The sequence below is a fragment of the Populus nigra genome, chromosome 6, assembly GCF_951802175.1.
Source record: "Populus nigra chromosome 6, ddPopNigr1.1, whole genome shotgun sequence".
Lineage (NCBI taxonomy): Eukaryota > Viridiplantae > Streptophyta > Magnoliopsida > Malpighiales > Salicaceae > Populus > Populus nigra.
In genome coordinates, this window is record NC_084857.1 from 5,905,388 (window position 1) to 5,929,716 (window position 24,329).

At 35.6% G+C, this 24,329-nt stretch overlaps 2 protein-coding genes, 1 long non-coding RNA gene and 1 pseudogene across 6 annotated transcripts; 3 read left to right on the plus strand and 1 right to left on the minus strand.

Moving 5' to 3' along the window:
* The first annotated feature begins 3,068 nt into the window (after positions 1 to 3,068).
* LOC133696624 (ethylene-responsive transcription factor ERN1-like) lies at positions 3,069 to 4,168 on the plus strand (annotated as a pseudogene).
* A 4,182-nt stretch (positions 4,169 to 8,350) lies between these two features.
* Positions 8,351 to 12,424, plus strand: LOC133695973 (protein argonaute 7). The gene is made up of 3 exons (XM_062117967.1): positions 8,351 to 9,019; positions 9,504 to 10,737; positions 10,889 to 12,424. The coding sequence occupies exons 1-3, from the start codon at positions 8,614 to 8,616 to the stop codon at positions 12,345 to 12,347; spliced, it is 3,099 nt and encodes a 1,032-aa protein (XP_061973951.1). The 5' UTR covers positions 8,351 to 8,613; the 3' UTR covers positions 12,348 to 12,424.
* Positions 12,425 to 15,971: 3,547 nt separating this feature from the next.
* On the minus strand, positions 15,972 to 21,814 carry LOC133696992 (uncharacterized). Of its 3 annotated transcripts, XR_009842788.1 has the most exons (8): positions 21,385 to 21,814; positions 21,118 to 21,217; positions 20,682 to 20,711; positions 20,403 to 20,491; positions 20,244 to 20,308; positions 17,379 to 18,422; positions 17,182 to 17,276; positions 15,972 to 16,444 (listed from the first exon to the last, which is right to left on the minus strand). XR_009842788.1 is itself a non-coding variant. In XM_062119305.1 (7 exons), the coding sequence occupies exons 2-6, from the start codon at positions 21,210 to 21,212 to the stop codon at positions 19,130 to 19,132; spliced, it is 282 nt and encodes a 93-aa protein (XP_061975289.1). In that variant the 5' UTR covers positions 21,213 to 21,217; positions 21,385 to 21,814; the 3' UTR covers positions 17,918 to 18,422; positions 19,082 to 19,129. The 3 variants fall into 3 exon arrangements, 2 of the variants coding, with proteins under 2 accessions (XP_061975289.1, XP_061975288.1); XM_062119305.1 differs by lacking the exons at positions 15,972 to 16,444; positions 17,182 to 17,276 and adding an exon at positions 19,082 to 19,137 and having other exon boundaries at positions 17,918 to 18,422; positions 20,403 to 20,486; XM_062119304.1 differs by lacking the exons at positions 15,972 to 16,444; positions 17,182 to 17,276 and having other exon boundaries at positions 17,918 to 18,422; positions 20,403 to 20,486; positions 21,385 to 21,798.
* Positions 21,815 to 22,606: 792 nt separating this feature from the next.
* LOC133696073 (uncharacterized) lies at positions 22,607 to 23,974 on the plus strand. 2 transcript variants are annotated; one of them, XR_009842601.1, is made up of 3 exons: positions 22,607 to 22,830; positions 22,929 to 23,337; positions 23,456 to 23,974. It is a non-coding gene; the product is annotated as an uncharacterized LOC133696073 (long non-coding RNA). The 2 variants fall into 2 exon arrangements; XR_009842602.1 differs by having other exon boundaries at positions 23,463 to 23,974.
* Positions 23,975 to 24,329: the final 355 nt, after the last annotated feature.

Genomic DNA, 24,329 nt, shown 5'->3' on the forward strand with positions numbered 1-24,329 from the left:
ACGAAATCAAATATAATTAAAAGAATCAATAATTTAAAGATGGTAAGAACTCGTGCTCGAAGAATATTTTTTGAAAGAATACTTTTTGGAAAGTAATTATCTATTTTAATATATTTTTAAGTAAAATATATTTTAAAAATAATATTTATTATATTTGCAAACGAACTCTAAGTTCAAGGATGGTTTTATGCAAAGTTTTAATTTAAAGGATCAAAGTATAAAAAATATACAATTTTATAAAATCCACTTGAAAAATTTGATAAACCATGCTCTTATTCTTTTAATAAACATAAGGAATGTTCATTAACGAGTTTGTCAAATACATATTTTTGATAAGAAATTTTATATATATATAGTTGAAGTATTTTAAAATATGTAATTCAAATAAAATTTTTTATATATTTTAAACAATTTAAAAATACAATATGATTATTCCTTCATGAATTTTTATTATCTAACAATCAACATCCCAACCAAATTGTAATCAATTCAAACACAGCACGGGCAAAGCTACCAAAGGCAAAACTTTGTCTCTTCCGAAAATGCTGCCAGTTAAATTGAGTTGGTTTAAAAAGGCTCTCAAGCAAAGCAAAATTAAATAAACAGGGGAAAGATATTAGCAAGATTTCGATGTCTGTGGGGAGTTAATTGTCACTTCATCATGCAATTTTTTTTTCTTTCACATAATTATTTTTTAAAAATTATTTTTAATTTCAACATATTAAAATAATTCATAAACACTAAAAAAAATTAATTTTAAAAAATAAAATAATTTGTTTTTAATTTTTTTCATATACACCTTTAAAATATAAAAACATTCAGCCCTGAGATTCAAAACAAAATAAAAAATAAGGCACTAATTTTGTCCTCTCGTGGGATTGTTCTTGAAAATGACAAATAATCCTTAGATGAACATCAAATTCTTCATGTGTTGGGAATGCGGTACAAACTATGTTTTTAAAAAATTTAATTTTTTTTATTTTTATTAAAATTTAATATGATTTGTATGTTTTGAATCGTTTTTATATATTCATATCAAAAATAAATTTTAAAAAATAAAAAAAAATCATTAACATATATTTCATTACAAATTTTTTTTTAAAAAACCAATCACTACCTCACTTATTTTTATACTCGGCAGGTTAGAAACATCGCAAAAGCCTGTCAAATGCATTGCATCTGTAAAGACTATTTTCTTGTGGACTGAATACAGTCAGTCACACCTGGCTGCATAATGTCGGCAAATGAGATATACGCAATCCATGCACAGTCTTCCTTTTCATATCCAATCCCAACTAATCAGGGGATTTTTCTTAATATTCCTGGTCCCATTTTGAAAAAGGTCAGAGATTTTCCAGAAATTTCCAAGAAAAATTTCTGAAAGTAGCTGATCATTTTCTGGGAGTCTCTACAATAAAGAAAGCAGAAAAAAAAAAAATACTCCTTTCATTTCCCTTTCCCTCTCTTGTTCTTTAATCTTCCAAAAGTTGATGAAAAAAAATACTCCTTTCATTTCCCTTTCCCTCTCTTGTTTGGACTCTAGATTTCATGGTGGTTGATGAAAAAAACATCATTAATAATAATAATAAAAAAAAGTTGGTGGTGATGGTTAATTGTTGGACTGCTGAGAGAAAGAAGACTTAAGAGAGCTAATGAATAGGGTAAATGTCATATATAGTTGAAATAATAAAAATAGTTTTAAAATCATGATTTTAATATATTTTACTTGATTATAGTTTCATTTTATTAATTTTTGAGTTTTTAAAATAATTTCACATGTTAAATATATATTCACTTGTAAAAGTTTTATGATTTAACTCTTAATTTTAACAATATTGTTCATAAAACTTTACCAAAAAAAAATCAATTTTTTATAATTATTTACAAATTTGCTATTAATTTTTATTTAATGAATAAAAATCTCAAGTACATTTAAACACCCCTACACTGCTTTAACATCTCCAGCTCTAGTACTGGAGTTGGCCCCGGCTATACTGATCAACTGTAAATTCAAGAGGTTGTAAGGGCTTTTCAAAAAAGAAACAGTTGCTCGTTAGCAAGATTTACAGTCTGTTTGTAAATTTGTTTGTTATTAAAGTGTTTTTTATTTATAAAAATATTAAAATAATATTTTTTAATATTAATATATTAAAATAATTAAGAAAACATAATTTCAATTTCATTATTAAAAAAATTTATTTTATAGCCGAGTTAAGAATGCGCCCATATGCTTTTAGCCTAAAGTGTACACAATTTGAAAGATTAATATAATATTAGTTGTCAAAACAATCTCGCATCGCTATCATCGCGTAACAAGGAATTCAAGTTGAAGGAAACTGCAAAAAAAATAAATAAAAAATATCGAGCAAATTGATAAAGAAATCGGTACCCAAAACCCGTATATGGCTTAGTTAAGAATGAGGTTTGACTTGGTCTAATAAGATCTCATATAATTTGCTCTGCATTGAATTCTCCTCTCGTTGAAAGGGATATCTCAGTATGGTATTGACTCTTTATTTATTTATTTATTTATTTTTATTTTAGTTTTTTTTAGTAATTCGGGGTGTTCGGGCCAGCTTATGCGCACCATAACTAATCTCTGGATCCACTGAACACCCTGCAAGCCCAGTAAACATATAAGATACCGCGAGGGTAACAAACATGCACGCTAAGACTCGAATCCAAATAAAACTTGTCTCTGTCGCTGGGCTACAAGCCCTAGTTGGACTCTTTATTTAATTATATATAGAAAGAGAGTGAGAGAGAGAGAGAGAGAGTGAGAGCCGAAATAAAATGGAATAACGAGGTAATTACAGGCAGTATAATTCCTGACTATTCACAGACCTCATGTAAGTGGACAGCATCTCCTCGCCCTTGTATACACGTCTCAAAACATTGCCACACATAACACACATATAGCAAGCTTACATGCAACCTCGACATTATTTGTAAATAAAACAGGAAGAGTTTGAATTAGAGAAGAATCGTAGGATCAGGAATATGGTGAGGGAGAGAAAGGCAAGCGAAGGTGAAGGAAGAAAAGGTAAGCAATGATGGAAACATGAAAGATGGAGGAGGCTGAATCACTCCATGGAGTTCGGAGAGCTCGAAAACGATACCCTGGAGTGCGGCAGCGGCCGTCAGGGCATTGGGCGGCAGAGATAAAAGACACAATTCAAGAGATTAGAGTGTGGTTGGGGACTTATGATACAGCTGGGGAAGCCGCAAGAGCTTATGATGACGAAGCAGCTTGCTTGCTTCGTGGAGCTAATACTCGAACAAAAATTTCTGGCCTTGCTCCCCATCTTCTCGTTCAAAGCCAGCTCTTCCCCTAAAGATTGTCAACATTCTGTTACTTAGGCTTAAAGCTAGAAACAATGCCTTGATACCAACTACCGCTTTTCCTGTTAACCAAGAGGAGCAAAAAGCAAGAGAAGTGGAAGAAATTAAATCAGTTCGATCACTTCTTCGAAATGCCTGGAGATTTCATCATTGTTGAAAATAGTGATACCGCAAATAGCACTGCTGATACTATGACTACTAGTGATCACCTGAGTGGTTGCTTTGAATCTAGTTATACCACAGGAGATCATAGGAACACATGGCGCATTTGAAGTAGATGATAACTGGAGTAATGTTGATGGCAATGGTCAAAGTGGACAGCAAGAAGGGAGAGGAGAAGAAGAGATTGATATGAGGCTGATTGATTTTCAATTTGATGATGCATTAGGATCATCTTGCTACCATCCTCCATTTGACATAGCACAGGAGATGATGGAGCCAATGGAGCAGGAACATAACGGGGACGAGCCACCAATGCTAGGAGAGATCATGAAAGCATGAACGCAAGTTCACGGCTTCTCTTTATGCCTATAATGGGGTATCCGAATGTTTAAGGCTGGCATTCAGATCAGGAGTGCCAGCAGTGGCAACTTGTGGATATGATTTGCCCTCTAACCTTAGAATCAACAGTAATAACAACGAAGAGGAAGAGAAAAGGGATGGAAAGGGAAAATATGTCGAAGAGGAGGTCCAAGAAGTCGTTGGGATTCCACATGCACCACCAGCAAGGTCGTCTTCTTCTCCCTCTTCATTGAGCAAGGAAGGTTGTGAATTATCTCTTTGGAGCTCGCTGGATCTTCCTCCTATCTGCTTCAATATTATTTAGGGGATATTGATCATAAAATAAGCTAATAGTGTCGGTGCTATTTTTGTAGCAACTTAGCCTGGATTCTTCATGTTTCATTAAGCAACAAAATAAGCGACAATTGCAGTTCAGCGTTGCTTCTTTTTGGTTCATGATACAATGCAGGGATCAATAACGAATCAAATTCTAATTGAAGGCATGACGCCATGCTTGAGGCGCCAGGTTTGCTAACCCTCTTGGATTATTGAGTTGTATCCCCCATGTGCAAGAATTAAAGCAGAACAAACAGCTCTGCTAGAAGGAGGAGGTCGCTTGCCTCCAGAAATAAGCTAGGTGGTTAATCACTTGTATAATTACACTGTACTTTCATTTTCATATTCTAATTACAATAAGATTTAGGAACCAAACCCAAGATTGGTCCTCTCATTCCACAATATGCTTGAGCATATCCATTGCTCCCGTAATATCAATAAGCCTAATTTTTAAACCAATCGGGAGGTTAAGCATCATTAATAGCTTCTTTTATTGGTTTGAATCATGATTAATATCTGCCTCTTCAGTTTTTCAAAGGTGGTTTGAGTTAAAAATAGTCAGGATACTAGGCGTGTGGTCATGATCCTCTAATAGATTTCCCGCAGGATCTTCTCAATCTGCTCAACTTTCCGTACACTCAAGATTTGTATGACCTAATTAGTAAGATAAAGAAGCTACTTAACTTTAATTAATGTGATGATCCGAGACTTTTCCTAGTCTTGGTGCAGATTGTCAAAAGTTTAGTTCCTTCCATTTACCTAAATCATATTTATGGAACGTTGCCACCTTGCTTTACAACTTTAGCTAGAGAAAGTGAGGGAGAGAATTTAAGATGTTTCTGTTTGGTACCAAGTTCAACACTAAATTAATGGCTACAGAGCATATTCAATAATGCTGTATTTTTTTTTTTTGGCAAAGGTGCATGATTTAAAAGAGGTGATGACATTGTGGGGATAAAAAGGAACATCTAGGAGCATAAAATAGAAATGCAAATATTCATGTGACAGATTCTGAGACATTAGCATGACAGGCAAACAATCTGAGATAGACAGATTCATTTTATTTCCTTCGTCATGGCCAACTATCTAACCAATCCTTCTTTTTTCCAGCCTTAGTGTAACTTTGAATTTCTTTCCCCTTCTGTCCACACCCACTAGCCGGGCCACTGCATCTGTTGGGATTGTTTTCACCGCATTATGGTACAACATGAGCCATCTTGGCATCCATTAACGATCAAGAAAAAAGAATTCAGTTTGTCATTTCCAATGGTTGGTTTTAGTATTATAATATCTCGTGAATGTTGAACATGCCATGCCTGAAAGTAAATGTCATGAACACACACACACACACACGCGTATCTGTTTTATCTCTACCTGAACCAGCAGCAATACATGATTAGAAATTAGATCGAATTCGAATTTTTTTGTTATACCATTCATGAAAAGGGTTTAAACCATTGAAATGCTCTAATTGAGGCACTGCAATCATGGTTTTGCTTAGGAAAGCAGCGATATAACCCGAGGATCCTTAGCTCTCCATGGGGATTGCTTAAGGTTGTTTTGATCTAGCAATGCTGCCCATGAGTGATTTACGAGTTACAAAAAAAAAACCTCATTTCTTTGTGTTAGAAATGCAGGACACGCCAGCTAACAACTCCATGAACAATTTCTTCGGGTAGAAAGAGAACGAAAATGTCATCAAAAGAAATATTAACCCTTTGGACAATGATCTTGGACAAGATGTGGCTGGAATTAACTGACCATGCGTGCTGCTTTCGTTTGATCATTTTGGTTGCAGTAATATAGTCTCCTCATTGTCCAAAGGGTGAGAACTACTCCAAACCATTGATTCAGCTCATGAAAAATGTGTTCATGTATCTCACTGATTAGCAGATCCAGAGGGTGTTTGAATAATCACGCTTTTAAGTGATTGTCCTCTGCCACTTAATCGGGAAACTTTATCTTCTAACCGCCCTCTCCTTCAGAGAGACAGAGAGAGCTCCTCCTCAACCCCATTTGCATAGTTTTTTCCGTATTTAAGTTGCATCATAGAATACATCGTGTCCTGCTTTTATTTTTGGGTCCCCGAATCAATATTCAAAGCTTCTCTTGCCTGCCTCTTGCCTTCTTCCACCTCTGAACTTTTTGACATTGATAATGGTCGAAACCATGTGTTAACTACCAAAGCTTACATCATCGGTTTTTCTATACCATGTGGATTCGTTTATACTGTTGGATTTACATGCCTTTCTCTCTTTATCTGTCTCCTTCCTAGGAGGCCTATCTTCCCCGTAGCCCCCTGATTGAGACCTGCACACTTTCTTTAATCTTATATAACGGTCAAACAAAAAAAAAAAGATTTACAGTGCCAATATGGTAGACTAGGAATCATTAATCTCTGGTGTGAAATCATGATGCCTAGAGGAAAAGGATGGAGTTATATTAACAAGAATTATTAAGACTATGAAATCATCTTGGTAAGAACATGTTTTTTGGGGAATGCAACCAATCACAATTGGTCTTTTTCATTCAGCTCAATAATAGAAAATGGAGAAATGAAAGCAATACAAGATTTTAAAAAACCCATCATCACAACTTTTATGGTAAGAGTGGTGATAGAATTTTATTTTTTTTGGGAGTCTAATTCAGTGAAGATAATTACAAACTTCCGAATCAAAGTAAACGAGTTGAGTAAAACTTCTTTCCTCTAGACAGGCAGTTGCACTGTGACACCATGGTTCAGCAAGGAATATCATGGTGCCACATGTCTGCCTTACTGTAACTTGGAAACTGTGATTGTTTGACCAATCTTCTGTTTTTGTCAATATCTTGGAGTCTTGAAGGATTCATATAAACAAGAGCAGTGGACGATGTTAGTGGGCATGATGTGGTCCAGATTTATAAGAAAAAAAAATGGTTTGAATTATCCTAGGCTCCACACTAATGATATTGTCCCATCACCACATTCCAACAATGTTTATCCTTAAAAATATTTGGAAAGACCCACCTTCCCAAGTGCATGAATGGCCCCCAATCTCATCCCCACCTCCATTAATCATGTTAACAAAAGTTTAGGCAAAAGGGGAGGCCGAAGGTAAGAATAAATACCATGTGAACAGATCATGGCTAGAAAAAAACAAAAACAAATACAGCGTTGAGGTGGTCCTTTTGTATTCGAGGATAGTTTTGGTGATACTGATCTTTACCACCTGATAGAATTAGCTTTTGTTTATGGTGAATAGGCAGGGGATAAGCGATTTCCCACGCCCATGTATCATGCATGTATGTTCAATACCGACCGCAGAAAGAGAGGGGAGAGGGAGGAACAGAACATTCGCATTCATAATAACCCTACAGATGTCAAAGGATATTAGACACACAACACATCATGAGGAATGAGGAGGTCTGGATATCCCCTTCCATACCAGGCAACTTTTGCAAAAGAGTCCATAAAAGCGTTGTTGGTAGATGTAAGCATCATTCAAGAAGAAAAACCACCTCTGGTTTGGTTGTGTAATTAGGATTGTCGGTAGATAAACACACCATTCAAGAATTAGGGCCTGGAATTGGGATTTCTTTGAATTTGCACAAGGGCTTTACTTGTAGGCAGGCAGTAGGCACACAGCACAAGCAAGAAGTAAACTGGGTAGCTCGGTTTGCTTGTGCTTCTGTCATGTCTCCAAGCCCTCACCACTTTTTGGTCCGCCAAGTGGTCCCAATAGATGAAACATGGCTACAATTTAGTCCGAGTCCATTCATCTAATGCAAGTGGATGGCAATGATGAGGATGATCAACAAGATGATGCTAAAATACTCAGCAGTAAATAAGGAGAAGGGAAAAAGAAATAAATTGTAAGATATAAAGGACATGAAAGTCCAGTAGCTATCAGCTGACAATAATTTCCTCCTAATAAAATGTATGCTTTTCCTCACCCCATTTGACTTCAAATCAGAATCAGGAAAGAAGAGGGTAAAAAAAAAAAAGAGAGGTGAGGATAGTTTTATGGAAAAAGAGTGACTGCTAGTCAATGCATCATAAAGGGTATATCAGTAGCCCTACTAACCTTAAGATATGCTTTGTACACACACAGATTGCAATAACTACAAAACATCCTTACCCATTTTATGAGTGGGGCCTTTTAACTTTCTTTAAAGCCAGCCCAGACACCCTCCTTTGAACTTCACTACTTCGGCAACATTAAACCCCTCTTCAGAACCAGACACAAAGAACCTCAGGAGCTAAAACCCAAACTCCTCTCTCTCTCTCTCTCTCTCTCTCTCTCTCTCTCTCTGCCTTAACTACAGTTCCTTCTGAGACACTCTAGCATTGATATCTGCAAAAGGAGCCCATGTCTTCTCTTTCCTTTTGCTTCTCATGAGAAGCAAAGTCCTTTTTTCTCACCGTGTTTTGTTTCGCTCTCTCACAACGAAGTCATGGAAGAGACAGAAGAGTCCAGTGGTAACAAGAAATGCACCACCAAGACCAGGACTTTCAGAGGAAGGACCAACACTCACAAGCATCATTATCACCAGTATCAGTATCAGTATCAGTATCAATATCACTATCACTATCAGCACCAACTCTTGCAATACTCAAATCAATATGGTTTCTTTAACCATAACCAGTACCCGGGTTACTACCCAGCTCTTCTTCCTTTACCTCCACCAATACCTCTCCAACTTGCTCTAACACCGCCTCTCCCTCAAAACCATAGCTTTATATCGAAAACCCAGTTGCAGAAACCTTTATGCAAGCTAAATAACCCCCCTCCCCCTCCCCCCTCCCCCGCTCCTCCTACCTCCTCTGATACCAAAGGCCCAGCTGTTACAACTTCACCAGGTAACATTACTAATCTGAAACCACCTTCTGTTTCGTAATTTTTTTCAGTTATTTCTTGTTGTTCTTGTGATACCATTATATGCATGTATGTCCCTTGGAAGTTTATATTTATTGTTTCTGTCCAAGGACTCTAGAGAAGTACTTGTGTTCTTTTGCTTTGAGCTTTTATACTACCGAGTTATTAAATTATGACAGCTCTTTCATTTTAATCTCCTTGGGTACATTAAAGTAGTATAGAGTTATCAGCAATGAGGAATCTAATTATTTACAAAAGGAGAATAATGAAGATATTTAATCTAATTGCCAAACAGATTTTTTCTTTTACTTAAAATAAATAGGACTCAAATGCTATAATGTTCTTTATTTTATTGTAGCTCAGATCTTTTTAACCATTTCTAGATGATCTAGTATGAGACCAAACCATACCCAAGTGGTTGAATTTAGTTCCATTGACTTACGGATAGTTTTCACCATGTATGAACAGCTTTTGAGGGGCTTCAACAACAGAAGAATCGGCCTCTTAAAGGAGATGGTGGAAGGAAAGTCATGAGTGCCACCACACAATCACTAGTGGTTGCAAGGAGACCAGATTCTGGTGGTGTGGAAGGATCAGTTATTACTCTCCTTGCCAACCATTTCCCTGTTCAATTCGACTCCTCGCAACGAATTTTCCATTACAATGTGGAAATTTCTCCTAATCCTTCCAGGGAGGTTGCCCGGATGATCAAGCAAAAACTAGTGAAGGAAAATTCAGCTGTGCTCTCTGGTGCTCTTCCAGCCTACGATGGCCGAAAAAGTCTTTACAGTCCTGTTGAATTCCAAAAGGATAGGCTTGAGTTCTATGTTAGCCTCCCAATCCCAACTAGTAAGTCATCACTGCCTTTTGGAGAATTCAATTTCTTGCAAGAGAAGCATCAGCAGCTCAAACTATTTCGAATAAATATCAAGCTTGTTTCGAAGTTGGAAGGCAAGGAATTGAGTCGCTACTTGAGCAAGGAAGGCGATGATTGGATCCCTCTGCCTCAGGATTATCTGCATGCTTTGGATGTTGTTTTGAGAGAGAGTCCAATGGAGAGATGTATACCTGTGGGAAGATCACTGTATTCTAGTTCAATGGGAGGAACTAAAGAAATTGGAGGTGGAGCGGTTGCATTAAGAGGGTTCTTTCAAAGTCTAAGGCCTACTCAACAAGGGCTAGCTCTCAATGTGGATTTCTCTGTGACTGCTTTTCATGAAAGTATTGGAGTAATTCCCTACCTGCAAAAGCGTCTAGAATTTCTTCGGGACCTTCCTCAAAGGAAAAAAAGAAGTTTGGTTGGTGAAGAAAGGAAAGAAGTGGAGAAGGCCTTAAAGAACATCAGGATCTTTGTTTGTCACAGGGAAACTGTTCAGAGATACCGGGTTTTTGGCCTAACTGAGGAAGCTACAGAAAATCTTTGGTTTTCTGACAGGGATGGAAAAAATCTGAGGTTGCTGAATTACTTCAAGGATCACTACAACTACGATATACAATTCAGAAACTTACCATGCTTGCAGATTAGTAGGAGCAAACCATGTTATCTTCCTATGGAACTCTGTATGATTTGTGAAGGCCAGAAGTTTCTCGGGAAGCTATCTGATGATCAGACTGCAAGGATACTTAAGATGGGCTGCCAAAGACCAAAAGAACGAAAAGCCATCATAGATGGAGTCATGCGAGGATCTGTTGGCCCAACAAGGTGATTTCAAAAGTGCTAAAAGAATGCTCCAGCGAAAGTTTTTCTTGAGTCTCTTGAAAGTTCATTTAAACTAATATTTTCACTCGGTCTTTAGGTTTTTTTAGATTCTTCAATCATTTGTTTCTAACTTTGTAAACCTTTTTCTTAACAGTGGCAGCCAGGGAAGAGAATTCAAACTCCATATTTCAAGAGAAATGACACGATTGAGCGGCAGAATTCTTCAACCTCCAAAACTGAGACTTGGTGATGGTGGCCATGTAAGAGATCTCATTCCTTCTCGCCATGATTGCCAGTGGAACCTGCTGGATAGCCATGTCTTTGAAGGAACTAGAATCCAAAGGTGGGCACTGATAAGTTTTGGGGGCACCCTTGATCAGAAGTCCAGCATTCCAAAATTCATAAACCAGCTATCTCAAAGGTGTGAACAATTAGGCATCTTCCTTAACAAGAACACAATGATTAAACCTCAATATGAGCCAACTCAGGTGCTAAATAACGTCTCCCTTCTGGAATCAAAACTCAAGAAGATCCACAGCGCCGCATCAAACAATCTCCAGCTGCTTATATGCGTAATGGAGAAGAAACACAAAGGGTACGCAGATTTGAAGCGAATAGCAGAGACAAGTGTTGGTGTCGTAACCCAATGCTGCTTGTATTCAAATCTTGGCAAGTTGAGCTCACAGTTTCTGGCTAATTTGGCTCTCAAGATCAATGCCAAAGTTGGTGGGTGCACAGTTGCTTTGTACAATTCGTTACCCTCTCAGATTCCTCGCCTCCTTCGTTCCAATGAACCTGTGATCTTCATGGGAGCTGATGTGACTCATCCTCACCCGCTCGACGATATCAGTCCATCTGTTGCTGCTGTGGTTGGTAGCATGAACTGGCCTGCAGCAAACAAGTATGTCTCAAGAATGAGGTCGCAAACACATCGACAAGAAATCATCCAAGACCTTGGTGAAATGGTGAAAGAATTACTAGACGACTTTTACCAAGAATTGAATGAACTTCCCAAAAGAATTATATTCTTTAGGGACGGGGTAAGCGAAACCCAATTTTATAAGGTCCTTAAAGAGGAGTTGCAAGCCATTAGAGAAGCTTGTTCTAGATTCCCTGGTTATAGACCTCCCATTACTTTTGCAGTAGTCCAGAAGAGACATCACACAAGGTTGTTTCCGAATGAAACCGATCCATCTTCAACTCAGAACCAGTTTTCTGACGAAAATATACCCCCTGGGACTGTCGTGGACACTGTGATTACACATCCAAGGGAATTTGATTTCTATCTATGCAGCCATTGGGGAGTGAAAGGTACAAGCAGGCCAACACATTACCATGTCCTGTGGGATGAGAACCAATTCACTTCTGATGAACTACAGAAGTTGGTTTACAATCTGTGCTACACATTTGTAAGGTGCACCAAGCCAGTTTCTTTAGTGCCTCCAGCTTACTATGCTCACTTGGCTGCATATAGAGGCAGACTTTACCTTGAGCGATCAGAGTGCATGGCTTCCATGAGAAATGCTTCTACAATCTCAAGAGCAGCCCCACCAAAGGCAGCTCCTCTACCAAAGCTCAGTGAAAATTTAAAGAAGCTAATGTTCTACTGCTGATTTTTGTCTAAGCCTATGAATTCTTCAATTAATGACTGGCATCAATACAAACAGCACCTAGCTCCAAATTTAGCGCAGCCCATTTATCACTTTAGATGGCTAGATGCCAACGCTTAGAACTTGCATGATGTTAAGAACCTCCTCCTCGTAGCAAAACAAGAAACCAAGAGTTGTGCATTTCTTTGTCAATGAACTATGACGCATGTTCTTGTTTGGCAGGAAGTTGTCTGAATGGCAGAGACTTGCACAAACAGCGCCATTCTTTATCTTTACTTATTTTCCGCGAAGAAGCAAAACTATTCCCTTAAGATACCAACCAAGTAGATTAAATTGGTAAATTATATTTGCTAAGATACGATTTGTACTAATTATTACATCTTGATGGATGGAAGTGGTTAAAAGACTTCAGGAAATGTGCGACGATGATCACCTGATCAGGAACCAAAGGAAAGAAAAAATACAGCCCCTACAACCTTCATGTTATGTGCCAGAGAAATTAAAACAAACAAACACTGGGATTAAAATGTTTGAGAATAATATAAATTAACCTCGTCTAATAATTTAAGTGTTAAATTTTTGAGTTGAAATGGTTCTTTGATATGATATTAGAGTCTTGATGACCAAGTAGTCACGAGTTTAAATCTTACTATCCTCATTTATTTGATAAAAATAATAATTAAGCATATGATATTGTGAGTTTGTGTAAGTTTCAAGCTCAAAAAGCTTTTACTTTTACTTGAGGAGTGTGTTAAAAAATAATATAAATCATATATTAAGATTTTATTTAATATTTAAATTTTGAATTGAATTAATTTTTTACATTAAAAAAATTACAAAGGAAAACAAAAGAGAGAACAGTTGTAGGACCCGGAAAGAGAAGAAATGGTCCGTAAAACCAACCAGCTCATTTAACAGACATGATTAGCCAGCCCAAACCCAATTGAATGGAGACAATACTGAGCTCATGAGACAGGGAAAAGGGCAAGATAAATATGGGTCATGAAGTAAAGACAGTGGAGTCTGTCTTTGGAGTTTCCCTTTTGTCTCGTCGGCTCTGTCTCTCGCTCACTGTAAAACAAACAAACATTATATCTGATGACGCACCAGCCAGCCATTGATCTTTTCAATATCTTCTGTTTTCATCAGAGAGTAGTATACTCTTGGGAGGGGGACTGCACGCCCCACAGAACAGAACTCAGCAAAAGACGAGCCCCGCTACTGGACCACTTATGCATGGTCCCACACAAAATCTGACACGTGTACCAGCTCTCTTTTGTTTTCGTTTTATTTCTTCCTTGAGTTAAGGCTGATAAGCCTGGTATTCACTGTCATAACCTTCACGGGCAGAATATTTTGTAAAAATCTATTGAAATGAATTTTTTAATAGTGGTATTTTTTCTATATTTTTTTATTTTAAATATTAGTATATTAAAAAATATTATCAATTTAGTTTTTTTTTTTAATTTAAAAAAAAAAAACTCTTTAAAACATAACTAGAAACACCTTCTTAGAGGTGATGTCACTCTAGTCAATTAAAATGCTCACTTCCTTTGTGTTTTTTTTTTTTAGTAAAATTCGTTTCGATTAACGTTGATATTTTGATATACGGCAATTAAATTAGTAAACTGAACTCAGGGGAAAAAAAAAATTTTGAAGTTTGAAGTCCGAAAAGTCTTGTTATGCATGATAGAAAATAATATAAATTATATTCTTAAATCTTATCTAAAAATTTAAATTTTTGAGTTGAGATGGTTCTATAGCATGGTATCAGAACTTTGATGACCAAGCGATAACGAGTTTAAATTACACTATTTTTATTTATTTGATAAAAATCAAGCATGAGATAATATAGGTATGTGAAAGTTTCAAGTTCAAGAGATTTTTACTTAAGAGAGTGTGTTAAAAAATAATATAAATCATATCATAATACTTCACTTAACAGCTTAAACTATTGAGTTTAACCGTATGATTCATTTAAATTTATAATGCCAACATGTTTTTTAGTTAGGAAAATGAAAATGAAGAAAATAAAACACAAATCTCGAAAAAAAAATCTTGTTTGTGACGAGGGAAAGTGACCGGAAGGAAAGTTTGCTTAGTGTGGAAAACATATGGATGTGTCTACGTGTAGAAAATTTTCTAGTTTTTTGAAAAAATAATTTCAAGATATTTTTTTAAAAATATATGTTTAGCTAAAAACAAGAATTACTTTTTGGAGACTCGTATTTTTTTTAATTTTCCAATCCTATTAAAAAATTAAATATTTATGTATATGTATAAAATATTTATAAAATAAGGGCCATGTATGGTTCACCTGATTTTTATGTTCATTTCTTTTATTATTTTTAAGATAATCTAAATAATTTTTTTGTTTTATTCTATTTTAAAAAATATGAACTAATAAATACGTTTTTCATTTTTTCATGGAGAAATATCTTTATGATAAATAAAAAAAGTTAGAGATGGAAACTAAAAAACTATTTGCTGAAGCAAACACAACTTATAAATTTAAAATTTTGTTTTTTATTTTTTTTATAGTCTCAAGTTCGAACCTTGTAGTTATTAATATGATGATTATTGGAGGTTTACATGGTCGTTAACTTCAGGACCCGAGGGATTAGTAGAGTTACTCGTAAGCTGGCCCGGACACCCACGTTAATAAAAAAAATTATATCTTTCAAAAAACATTTTTTTTATCTCAAATTATAGACTCGTGATAGTAATTTTATTCTTCAACAAGTTTTCCTCCAATTTTTTTTATTGTTTCAGATAGAAAAGGTTGATTTTATTCTTCGACAATCTTGACAAGTGATAAATATAAAACCTGGATTTTAATTCAGTTCATTCCTTCATCTTCTTATTTCCTCCTTCATTCTAAAAAATGGTATGAAATTGCAGAATACCCTTCAGGATATGGAAAAAATTACCCGAAAAAGAACCACGTGATATATCATCAGCTGAGCTATAACAGGTCATATATAGCCGTTTCATTATTATTATTATTATTATTAGTTTAACGTGGGTGTTCATACTACTTGTGTGCAAGTGTCTTAAAATTAATGATCATGTAAGTCTCTAGTGACCATCATATGAGCAACCACATGGCTCAAACTTGAAACCACAGAGAAAATAAACCTTTTAATTCCAATCTCTTATCACTGGAATACTATCTCAATGGTTTTGATTCATTATTTGGTATATCTAGTTCTGCAGCTGCAAGTTTCTCGTCCTCATTAAGCTAAATGAATAGTGCATGCCATCAATATTCTGATTTCGTACACACAGAACTGCCCAAGCACTGGTAAAATTCCTGTTGAAGTATTGCAATAATTTGTACTGTATACATACATGCAGGCTCCTCTCCTGAGAAAATAGGTAGAATATTTAAGTTAATGGTGGGACTTAATTATGATCAATAAGCTGTTCTAACCATAGTGTTTGGGATTCATGTATACATTAAACAAAACTGTTGCTAGTGCAATTTGTCTGCTGATCACCGGAAAGTTGGCTCGATAAAGGGTGGAGAGACTGCCTACATTATATATATGATCTGCTAAAGAAAATGAAGAGTGTCATATAACCACATACATGGGTGGCAACGCAGCAGAGAAAAAGAAAAGAAAAGAAAAGAAGAGCATATATGTCCTTAATATATCTGAAGTGGCCGTGAATTGATTCCTTTTGTCGGCGAAAGCAAACCTTTAATTCAGCTCTGCTGCTACACAAACACAGCACATTCACAGCCACGGCCATGGAGAGTATTAATAACATAAACAGTAGTAAAAACAGCCTATAAAACAAGAAGTTGTTTTCTTGCATTTATCGGTCCCATCCCATCAGTTCAGTCCAATCAAAGTTCTTAAAATGATAGCGATGCGCTTGTTGCTTTCCATTATACCGCACTGTTAATGACCCGATGGGTTAAATCATCCCAGAACCCACCGTTGCCCAATGCATGAAATAAGCGCTGTTGGCATCAGCTGTTTGGTGATGGTTACGAGTGAATTCATCTCCTCCGTGCTGTCCAATCCCAGAGTTGCTTCTTTTCACGATGAGGCATCTTTTCTCCCACTGGCCTCCATCCTAACAAACAAACCCTGTTTCAGGTGGGAATCAATCTAATGACCAGTTTGCCAGTCACATGCCAGCAAGGGAAAAAAAACTCAGATGACTCTTATCTTCTTTTTTTATTCGGAGTTTTTTCAATAAAAATATGAAAAATATTTGTTCAGAGTGATAAAAACACTTCAAGATTACAACTATTTTTCACTAAGAATCAAAACCATAATTTATAATAGTCATTTTAATATTTTATATTTGTGATAATTTTATTGTGGAATATTAATTTTGTTTCATTAAAATTAAAAATTACATGAAGAAGTCATATTGTTAACTAAAAACATATTTATACTATATATATATTTGTAATAAAAATTAAAATTATGAAACTAACTAACTAAATATGAACATGTAGAAAATATAGAATTTTAAATTTTTACATCACAAACTAAAAGTGCTTGTATATAATATTTCGTTTTAAAAATGATGAAAAATTGTAAAAAAAAAACAAAGAATTTTTAAAATATGTTTCTTAAACTCGGTATAAATTTTAAAAATTAAAAAGGTAGTTTTTCAATTTTCTAAATAAAAAAAATTGTATTCGAGCATAACACTTCAATTTATTTTTTTCCTTTAACTCTAGTTCTTCAAAAAGAAAAAAGAGTGCCAGTGTGTTTCTGAACAATATAAATAGAAATATATGTTTTCACTTTTTTCCTCTTTTTAGCACACCTAAGATGCCACCCCCCATCTAAAAGGGTAGTTTTACTTTTACCTGTTAGCTAGTAGTAGGATAAAGGTTCTGACTCCTGAGTTTAACAATACAGATGGGCTTAATTTTGCTGCCTGTGCCTCTGCCTGTGCCTGTGCCTGCAATAAAAAGCAATGGATATCAGGTCCCTTGTAATTCTGTACAAAATTTGTATTGCCCGGCTATTCTACGTGTGAACCTCAAATGTCCACAAAACTCACACTGCTAGCCCATAGGCCATAGGCCATCACGAGGTTGCTGCGGTATGGGAGGTGGTGGTAGCAGATGATCTTTGCTCAGGGGTGCTAGCAAGCTTACGAGTCGCTGTTATGGTACATTTGCTTTGCGAAGAATGTTTTTCCATCAAAAATATTTTTCTAAGATTGATTAATTTTTTTTTAGTTTGAATGTATTAAAAAATAATAATTGATAATAACATGAAAAAATTATATTGTTAGTAGAAATAATAATGGTGGTAGTGTAGTGATGATGGTGGTGATGGTCCAATAATTGAATAAGTATAAAAAGATAATTGTTATAACAGTAATAATTATAGTGATAATAATAGTAAATGATATACTGATTATTGTTGTGATAATATCAATATTAAAATAATAATGGTAATAGTAAAAATAATGATGAATTGATGGTAGTTAAACAATGATAGCTAGTGATGGTGGTTAAATTATGATGTTGGTGGATATTATGAATTGATAATTATAAAAATTATGAAAATTAAAATATTTTTAAATTGACAGTATTTAGAAGTTGATTGAATTTTACTTTTGACTTGTTTTTCAATGTTTGTTTCACAATGAAAAATGGTTGAAAACCAGGTGTCTAACTTTTGTCCTGAACATTTTTTCCACAGACCATTTTAAAAGATTCAGCTCCTGCCCACATGGTTCTGTGACTCCTGGGTATTCCGTCATTGCCACATGGCTTTTACAGCATTCCTGCCGGTAAATAAACGTTAGCGGTTAAAACGGTTAAAAGTAAAATCAGCAACACTACAGAAGGGACAACTTGCAGAAGTGAAAAATAACAGGGAAGCGACTAGGTCAAACTTATCCTCTAGATCCCTGAATAAGAATCTTTTGTTTTTCACTTTCTCGGACATCACTTTCCATCAAAGTTTCCCCGTGTTAATTATGAAAGATGGGAAAGTCGTAGCAGTACACTTTTATCTCTTAAATATTAAAAAAGACGCTCTGGTAATGATTATCTGCTGGCAATTGGAGTAACTCCCGAATCCCCTCACAAACCTGCATGCAACCAATGATATAGTTCTCAAACCCCAAAAAACTATCAAGAAATGCTAGAAAACATATCATCACGTGCTTTCAGCATGGGCATGTATGGTTCAAACTCACACCCAAGAAAAGCCCTCGGTTCACAAGTCATTTCAGTTGTATAGTTAATGTAATGTTTATGCCCCCACCTTGGTTCACGAGTCATCAAAGGACAGCAACCTGTCTACTTAAGAAAGACGAAAAAGGACACTTTAGGTCTCGGTATTCTTTTTAGGTCTCGGTATTCTTTTTCTCAGCATCTGGATTTGAACTTTATTGTGCACGCTTGTCACTCCTCACGATGTCTTACATGTTTATTAGGTTTGCAGGATGTTCAGTGAGCCGTGAAATTAGTCGTGATACGTGCAAACTGACCCGAACAGCTATGTAAATAAATAAATAAAAAAAGATGAAAAAGGAACCTACTGAAAGCAGTTCCTAGGAGCATTGAGATGTTTTAAAAGAAAGTGGAGTGACTTTTTTATTTTCTTAAACAACAAGGTGATTGAAGGCAACTGAGATTTATATAATTATTAATTTTAAAATAAATAAAATTAATTGAGTTACGAGCAAATTAGCTCTAACACCCATATTAATTTAAAAAAATTAAATCATCACTCGAGAATACTAACCAACTTGATCCTGGCTTTAATTGTTGCGATTAAAGCAAGTGTACTCCTCTATTTGTCTGCAGAATGTAATTCAGGGAATCGTTGAGGTTTGGATAGAACACACTTTTCTTACAGAGAATGAATACAGAACACCCTAAATATTCCCGCTACTTGAAAATGGCTAAAGTGATGATATAGCCACGCACAATGGCAAGAGTGATGATACAGAGAGACACAGATGCACCAACAAGGAAGTGAAGGGAAGATGCAAAAGCAGATGTATTATGCAAAAGCTTTTAAGATCTTATAGTCTCATTCCATTATTGAACTTGCATAATTAGATCACAATGAAACAGAGCCCTATTCCAGCATCCCCGCCCAAGGGTTCATCAGGATTAATGCCAATAAGTTGTAACCGTGGCCAAGCAAAATGTTCAAAGAGAAGAATAATCTGGCAAGCACCACCAACTTCTGCCTCGGAGGCACTTTGAGGTCCCAATATATGCTATTAACACGGGATTTAATCCATGTCATCTCTTAGTTATCGTAATGGAATCCAGAGGACTTGTACAACAAGCTTTTCTTTTTTTATGGTAGTCCTATGGACTAAATATGTAATGACAAATGAGGTTCGTCATAAAAAGAACTAATTCTAGATAGCTCATGGTGATAATAACCAGCAAGGATTTCTTTTTTCTCAACCCTAACATCAGCAAGTTGTCTTGTTATTTAGGGGTGTTTGTTTTACTTAAAATATTTTTACATCCATGACATGTTTAACATATTTTTCGAAGTTTGGTAAGTAATGACATGAAATATTTGATGGTAATGGATTCTTGGCAGAAAGATGGGTGGTGGTGGTGGTGGGAGGCCATTGATAGGGTGGCGAGTGGCTGGGTGTGGGTGTGGGGGTGGGGTGGGGTGGCTTTTAAAATATTTGGATGATGGTGTAAGTAAGAAATCATGAGTTGCGTATTATCCATGAAATATTTTCCAGAATTTTATGAGCTAAAATAATTTTCTAAGTTCCTAGGTCCACTTTAAAATATTGTACATTTGACCATTTTTCTATAAAATATTTTATGCAAAAACAAATGGCCCCTAAGTTTCTATCTTTGCAACCTGTTTCTAGGGGAATAAAACTTTAAACAGAGCTTTGATTAACCAAAGAGAAAGTGCATACCTTGCCAGGTAAACTCCACATGGAATCCAAGTCCAACATCCACAAATATGCGGTGGGTATCTGGCCTGATATGTAAATAATACATGGAGTTCAGAGAAGGAATATATCGATACAGCTACTGAAAGGTGTACTAGAGTACTCAAGGCAGCAAGCACTTACACATCAGCTTGCATGTACAATACGGAGCCAAGGTTGACCATCGTACGCTGTTCTTCTCTAAGTTCTCTATGTTCCTTCGCTAATCTGAGCTAGAAGTAAAGAGTCAAGCAGATAACGGGACTATCTGGGATCAGTAATTGAGTTGCGAAATTCAATTGAAAGACACTCGATGCCCAATGGCTCCTTTCAATGCACAAGGAAATTTTGGTTATAAGAAATTGGGTACTGACTGCCCACTATTTAATCTCCAAAGAACCATGAATAAAAAGAAAAGGATACAACATCTTTTGTTGCTCAAAAACCTTGTCCCTGCAAAATAAGAGCATGAAAAACACTCAATAAGCATTCAACATAGCATAAATCATAAATCTCTTTCTACTTGTCAACTTTCGATCCAGCAAATTAAAGAAGCAACGTCCTAAGAGTTTGATGTTAGATAGAATCAATTTTTTTAAGAGTTCTTTTCGCATAGAACAGTCGTAAGCTTAAACAGGAATCTACTTGTCAAATTAAAGAATTCTTTTCGCATTCTTTCTCACTTAAACAGTCGTAAGCTTTGAGATTTTAATAGCAGTAGCAGAACCTATGTCTGATATTACAAAGCAACTAGACAAGCCAAAACTTTTAAAATAATTTGTTATCATTTTGGTTCACGGTTGCTAAAATGGTACAAAGAGGCAATTGGTAGTAATAATTAAAAAAAAAACATATGTACCGTTCAGCAATAGCGCGAACAAGCTGTGGTTTCAAATGGCCATAAAAAAATTCCTCAACTTCATGAACTTTTTCCTGTGTGTTGCTATCCATCATTATCCCTGTTACAAAATAGAGCTAAACTTATTAAATGACCTCCTAAAGAAGTCACTCTTCTTATATAAACTTGCACATAAAATATAAAAGTTGACGCAAACTAGCAGCATCTTTTACAATTCCAGTCAAAAAGAGGACATTGGTATTAATTTGACTAGCAAAAAAAACTCACATATTTCATTTAGACATTTTGTCGAACAGTTTAACCGCGTTATCAACTTCAAGCACCCATGTTACTATAAAAAAACAATAAGTAGAAGAAGGAGAGAGGGAGAGGGAGGGAGGGAGGGAGGGAGAGGGAGAATTATGTGAAAGAGTGGGCTGTTAGTGATTAACATTACTATCAAATAGAAAATAGTTGATCAATCAGTTAGGTGCCAAGCCAAAAGGCGGAGAACATAAGAAATATGTGTTTTAAAAAGCACGGCAGCGAAAGTAAAAAATAAAATTACTCACTTTAATATTTTTTTAAAAGAATTTATATAAATATATTAAAACAATTTAAAAATAAAAAGAATATTTTCTTAAAAAATAAAAGGACGCCCTTGACAATACCAAACAGGACCTTGTACATGTGGCATTAAGAGTGCATCCAGGTAAGAGTTTGATATTTCGAGCCGGGTTGCTGTTACACCCAAAATTTTTATTTATTTACCCGAATCACTTCCGACCTAACGGGTTTTTATTCTGTTTAACGAGAAAATTAATGATTAATTTTAAACATCCTTGCCGATTATCAACCACATCAATTAGCGTGCAAATTGTTTTATATATATATCGGGTAATTCCCGAAATATTCTAAGAAATTCTAGTTCTTTTTTTAGGAGGTTGTTTAATGGTGAGTTTAAATTCTTTGTTTATTAAAATTTAAATTTTTTTATTTTAAATTGATTTTTTAATATTTTTTACTGTTTTAATGTGCTAAAGTTAAAAATAAATTTAAAAAATAAAAAATCTATTTTAATATTTTTTAAAATAAAAAATATAAAAAAACAACTATTATTATAATTACCAGTGTCCTGCTTATCCCTAACCACAGCTGCGACAGGAAAGCAGAGATTATAAAGTTTTTTCAATCCAATCCAAGTACAGCACCTGTGTGCAACTGATATGCAAACCTGAAATAAGGATACCTGCTGCTGCTGGCTTGGGAAGTTATTATTATTAGGGTTTCCTTTCCTTCTTTGTTTTGACAAAAGGCATCCCCTGTTTGTCAAGTGAAGGGTAGCCAGTCCAGCCAAAAATGAACGACACGCCATGATTAAGAGCAATGAATGACATGTCTTCCGCTGGTCGTGCCCGGTTTCAAGTGAAGGGTAGCTGATTTTTTTTAAGGCTAATCTACTTTCTTTCTTCTTTTTTCCTTGCTTCGCGCCTTTTTTGCCACGTGGAAAATGGCCATTTATTTGCCTTTAATATAATGACATGATACCATTTTTTAGGAGCATTGACGCTAATAACTCTGTCTCGTGTCATCACTCCCGCTGAGAGTGAGGGCGACCTTTTTTCTTCTTTTTTTCCTTCGCCGCTCTGTTTTCGTTTATATAAAGGGAGTATGCTAATCAATTTTTTTATGTTGCTGCAGAGATGCCATTTTGCTGTTTTCCATTCTGCTGCGGTATAAATTGTGATTTTATTCTTTTTTCTTTTTTCTTAAATCATTTTATTTGTCTTCCTTTCCTAAGTTTCACTCTGCTTCATCTTCATATTTTGCAGGAAAGAAAAGCAAATCAAGACATCAGAAAACTGTTCATCCAATTTACTCGACCCATCCGGTGGATCCTGGAACGAAGAACACGCATGTTGAGAGGGGATATGGAGTCGAAGGAGGTCAAATACCAGAGCCAATAATCCCTTCCCTCCCAGTAAACTCCCAAGCAGATAAAAACATTGGATGTACGAATGGACGATGGCTGTGCCCTGCCAGACTTCCATATCACTAGAAGCATGGCAGGCAACTCTAAGAATGACAAAGGTGTTCAATAAACACATGAATTAAAGCACCATGCACTGTCTGATCCAGGACCTTCTAGCATTAACGTGAATTCTCAAGAACTTCAACAAACTATCAGGCAACAAGGAGAAGCATCAACCTATCTTCAACAAGAACAAATCAATCTTGAGGGTATGGCTTATAACATTTAAGATCAAAGTTTGCTACCAGCTAAATTGTATACTTTCCTTGCTTTTGGTATATAGACCATCTAGATGCAAGAAATCAACTTGTTTCACTTATTCGTTAGTTTTCAGGGAAGAAAAATCCAGGAAAGGTGAATGAATGCCCAAAGCATCGGCATCCAAAGTGACCCTGAAGGGTCAAGCACTGAAATACCTGTGAAGTTGTGCAACAATAACAGTGAAATTCCAGGAAGTAAAGACTTGTTTCTTAGAGTTGACACAACAACAAATCATCTAAAGGGCATAAGAATTTGGGACGGTGACACTCAAGTGGACTTCCTTATTGTTGAGAGCGAGGATCAAGGAGTTAAAGAACCAAATGTTCAGCAAAAGCCCCATGCTGGACGAGCAACAGCAGCTTATGTTCAACAAGAACAAAATAGCTTTGATACTTATAATGATGTTATGGTGAATGATATTCGAGAAGAAATGGGACCTATTGAATTCAATCATCTTGCTTCTAGCTGGATGAAATTTCGGTGATGTTCACAGCATAAAGAGCAATTCTCAGAGTTCTGGTGAATGAGGCACTGAAACTAAATGAATAATAAATGAATCCCATAATACGTAGAATGGCTTTCAAATTGAAGATGTGTTTCTTACAAGCAAATAAACTTAGAGATTTTCTGTTTAAAAGATGTTTTGCTTTCAAACATGCATCTCAAGATGATAAGACATTCCATTATTATAAAAGAAAACCTAAGAAGTATACTTCGAAATCCTTCCCCTGAGTTTTCCAGCAACCAACAAGAGTAACAACAGCTACAAAAGGACTTGAAAGTGAAAGAATCAGGAATCGGAATTATTATATCACTAACTGCCCATATCAATGCTACAATGCTTAGAGAATATATATGAAATTATACACTTCCTCAACAACTTGGCTACATATCAAAATTTCAAGAAATCAAAATTAATTCTGAGCAAAATAATATCCAG

Bases quoted from the DNA above. Each gene is read 5' to 3' on its own strand.
- LOC133695973 (XM_062117967.1), top strand. From the start codon at position 8,614: ATGGAAGAGACAGAAGAGTCCAGTGGTAACAAGAAATGCACCACCAAG. The intron at 9,020-9,503 runs GTAACATTACTA...ATGTATGAACAG, and splicing joins AGCTGTTACAACTTCACCAG to CTTTTGAGGGGCTTCAACAA. The intron at 10,738-10,888 runs GTGATTTCAAAA...TTTTCTTAACAG, and splicing joins GGATCTGTTGGCCCAACAAG to TGGCAGCCAGGGAAGAGAAT.
- LOC133696992 (XM_062119305.1), bottom strand. From the start codon at position 21,212: ATGATGGATAGCAACACACAGGAAAAAGTTCATGAAGTTGAGGAATTT. The intron at 20,487-20,681 runs GTATCCTTTTCT...CTTCTAGCTCAG, and splicing joins TTTGAGCAACAAAAGATGTT to ATTAGCGAAGGAACATAGAG. The intron at 20,309-20,402 runs GTAAGTGCTTGC...TTTACATATCAG, and splicing joins TTGTACATGCAAGCTGATGT to GCCAGATACCCACCGCATAT.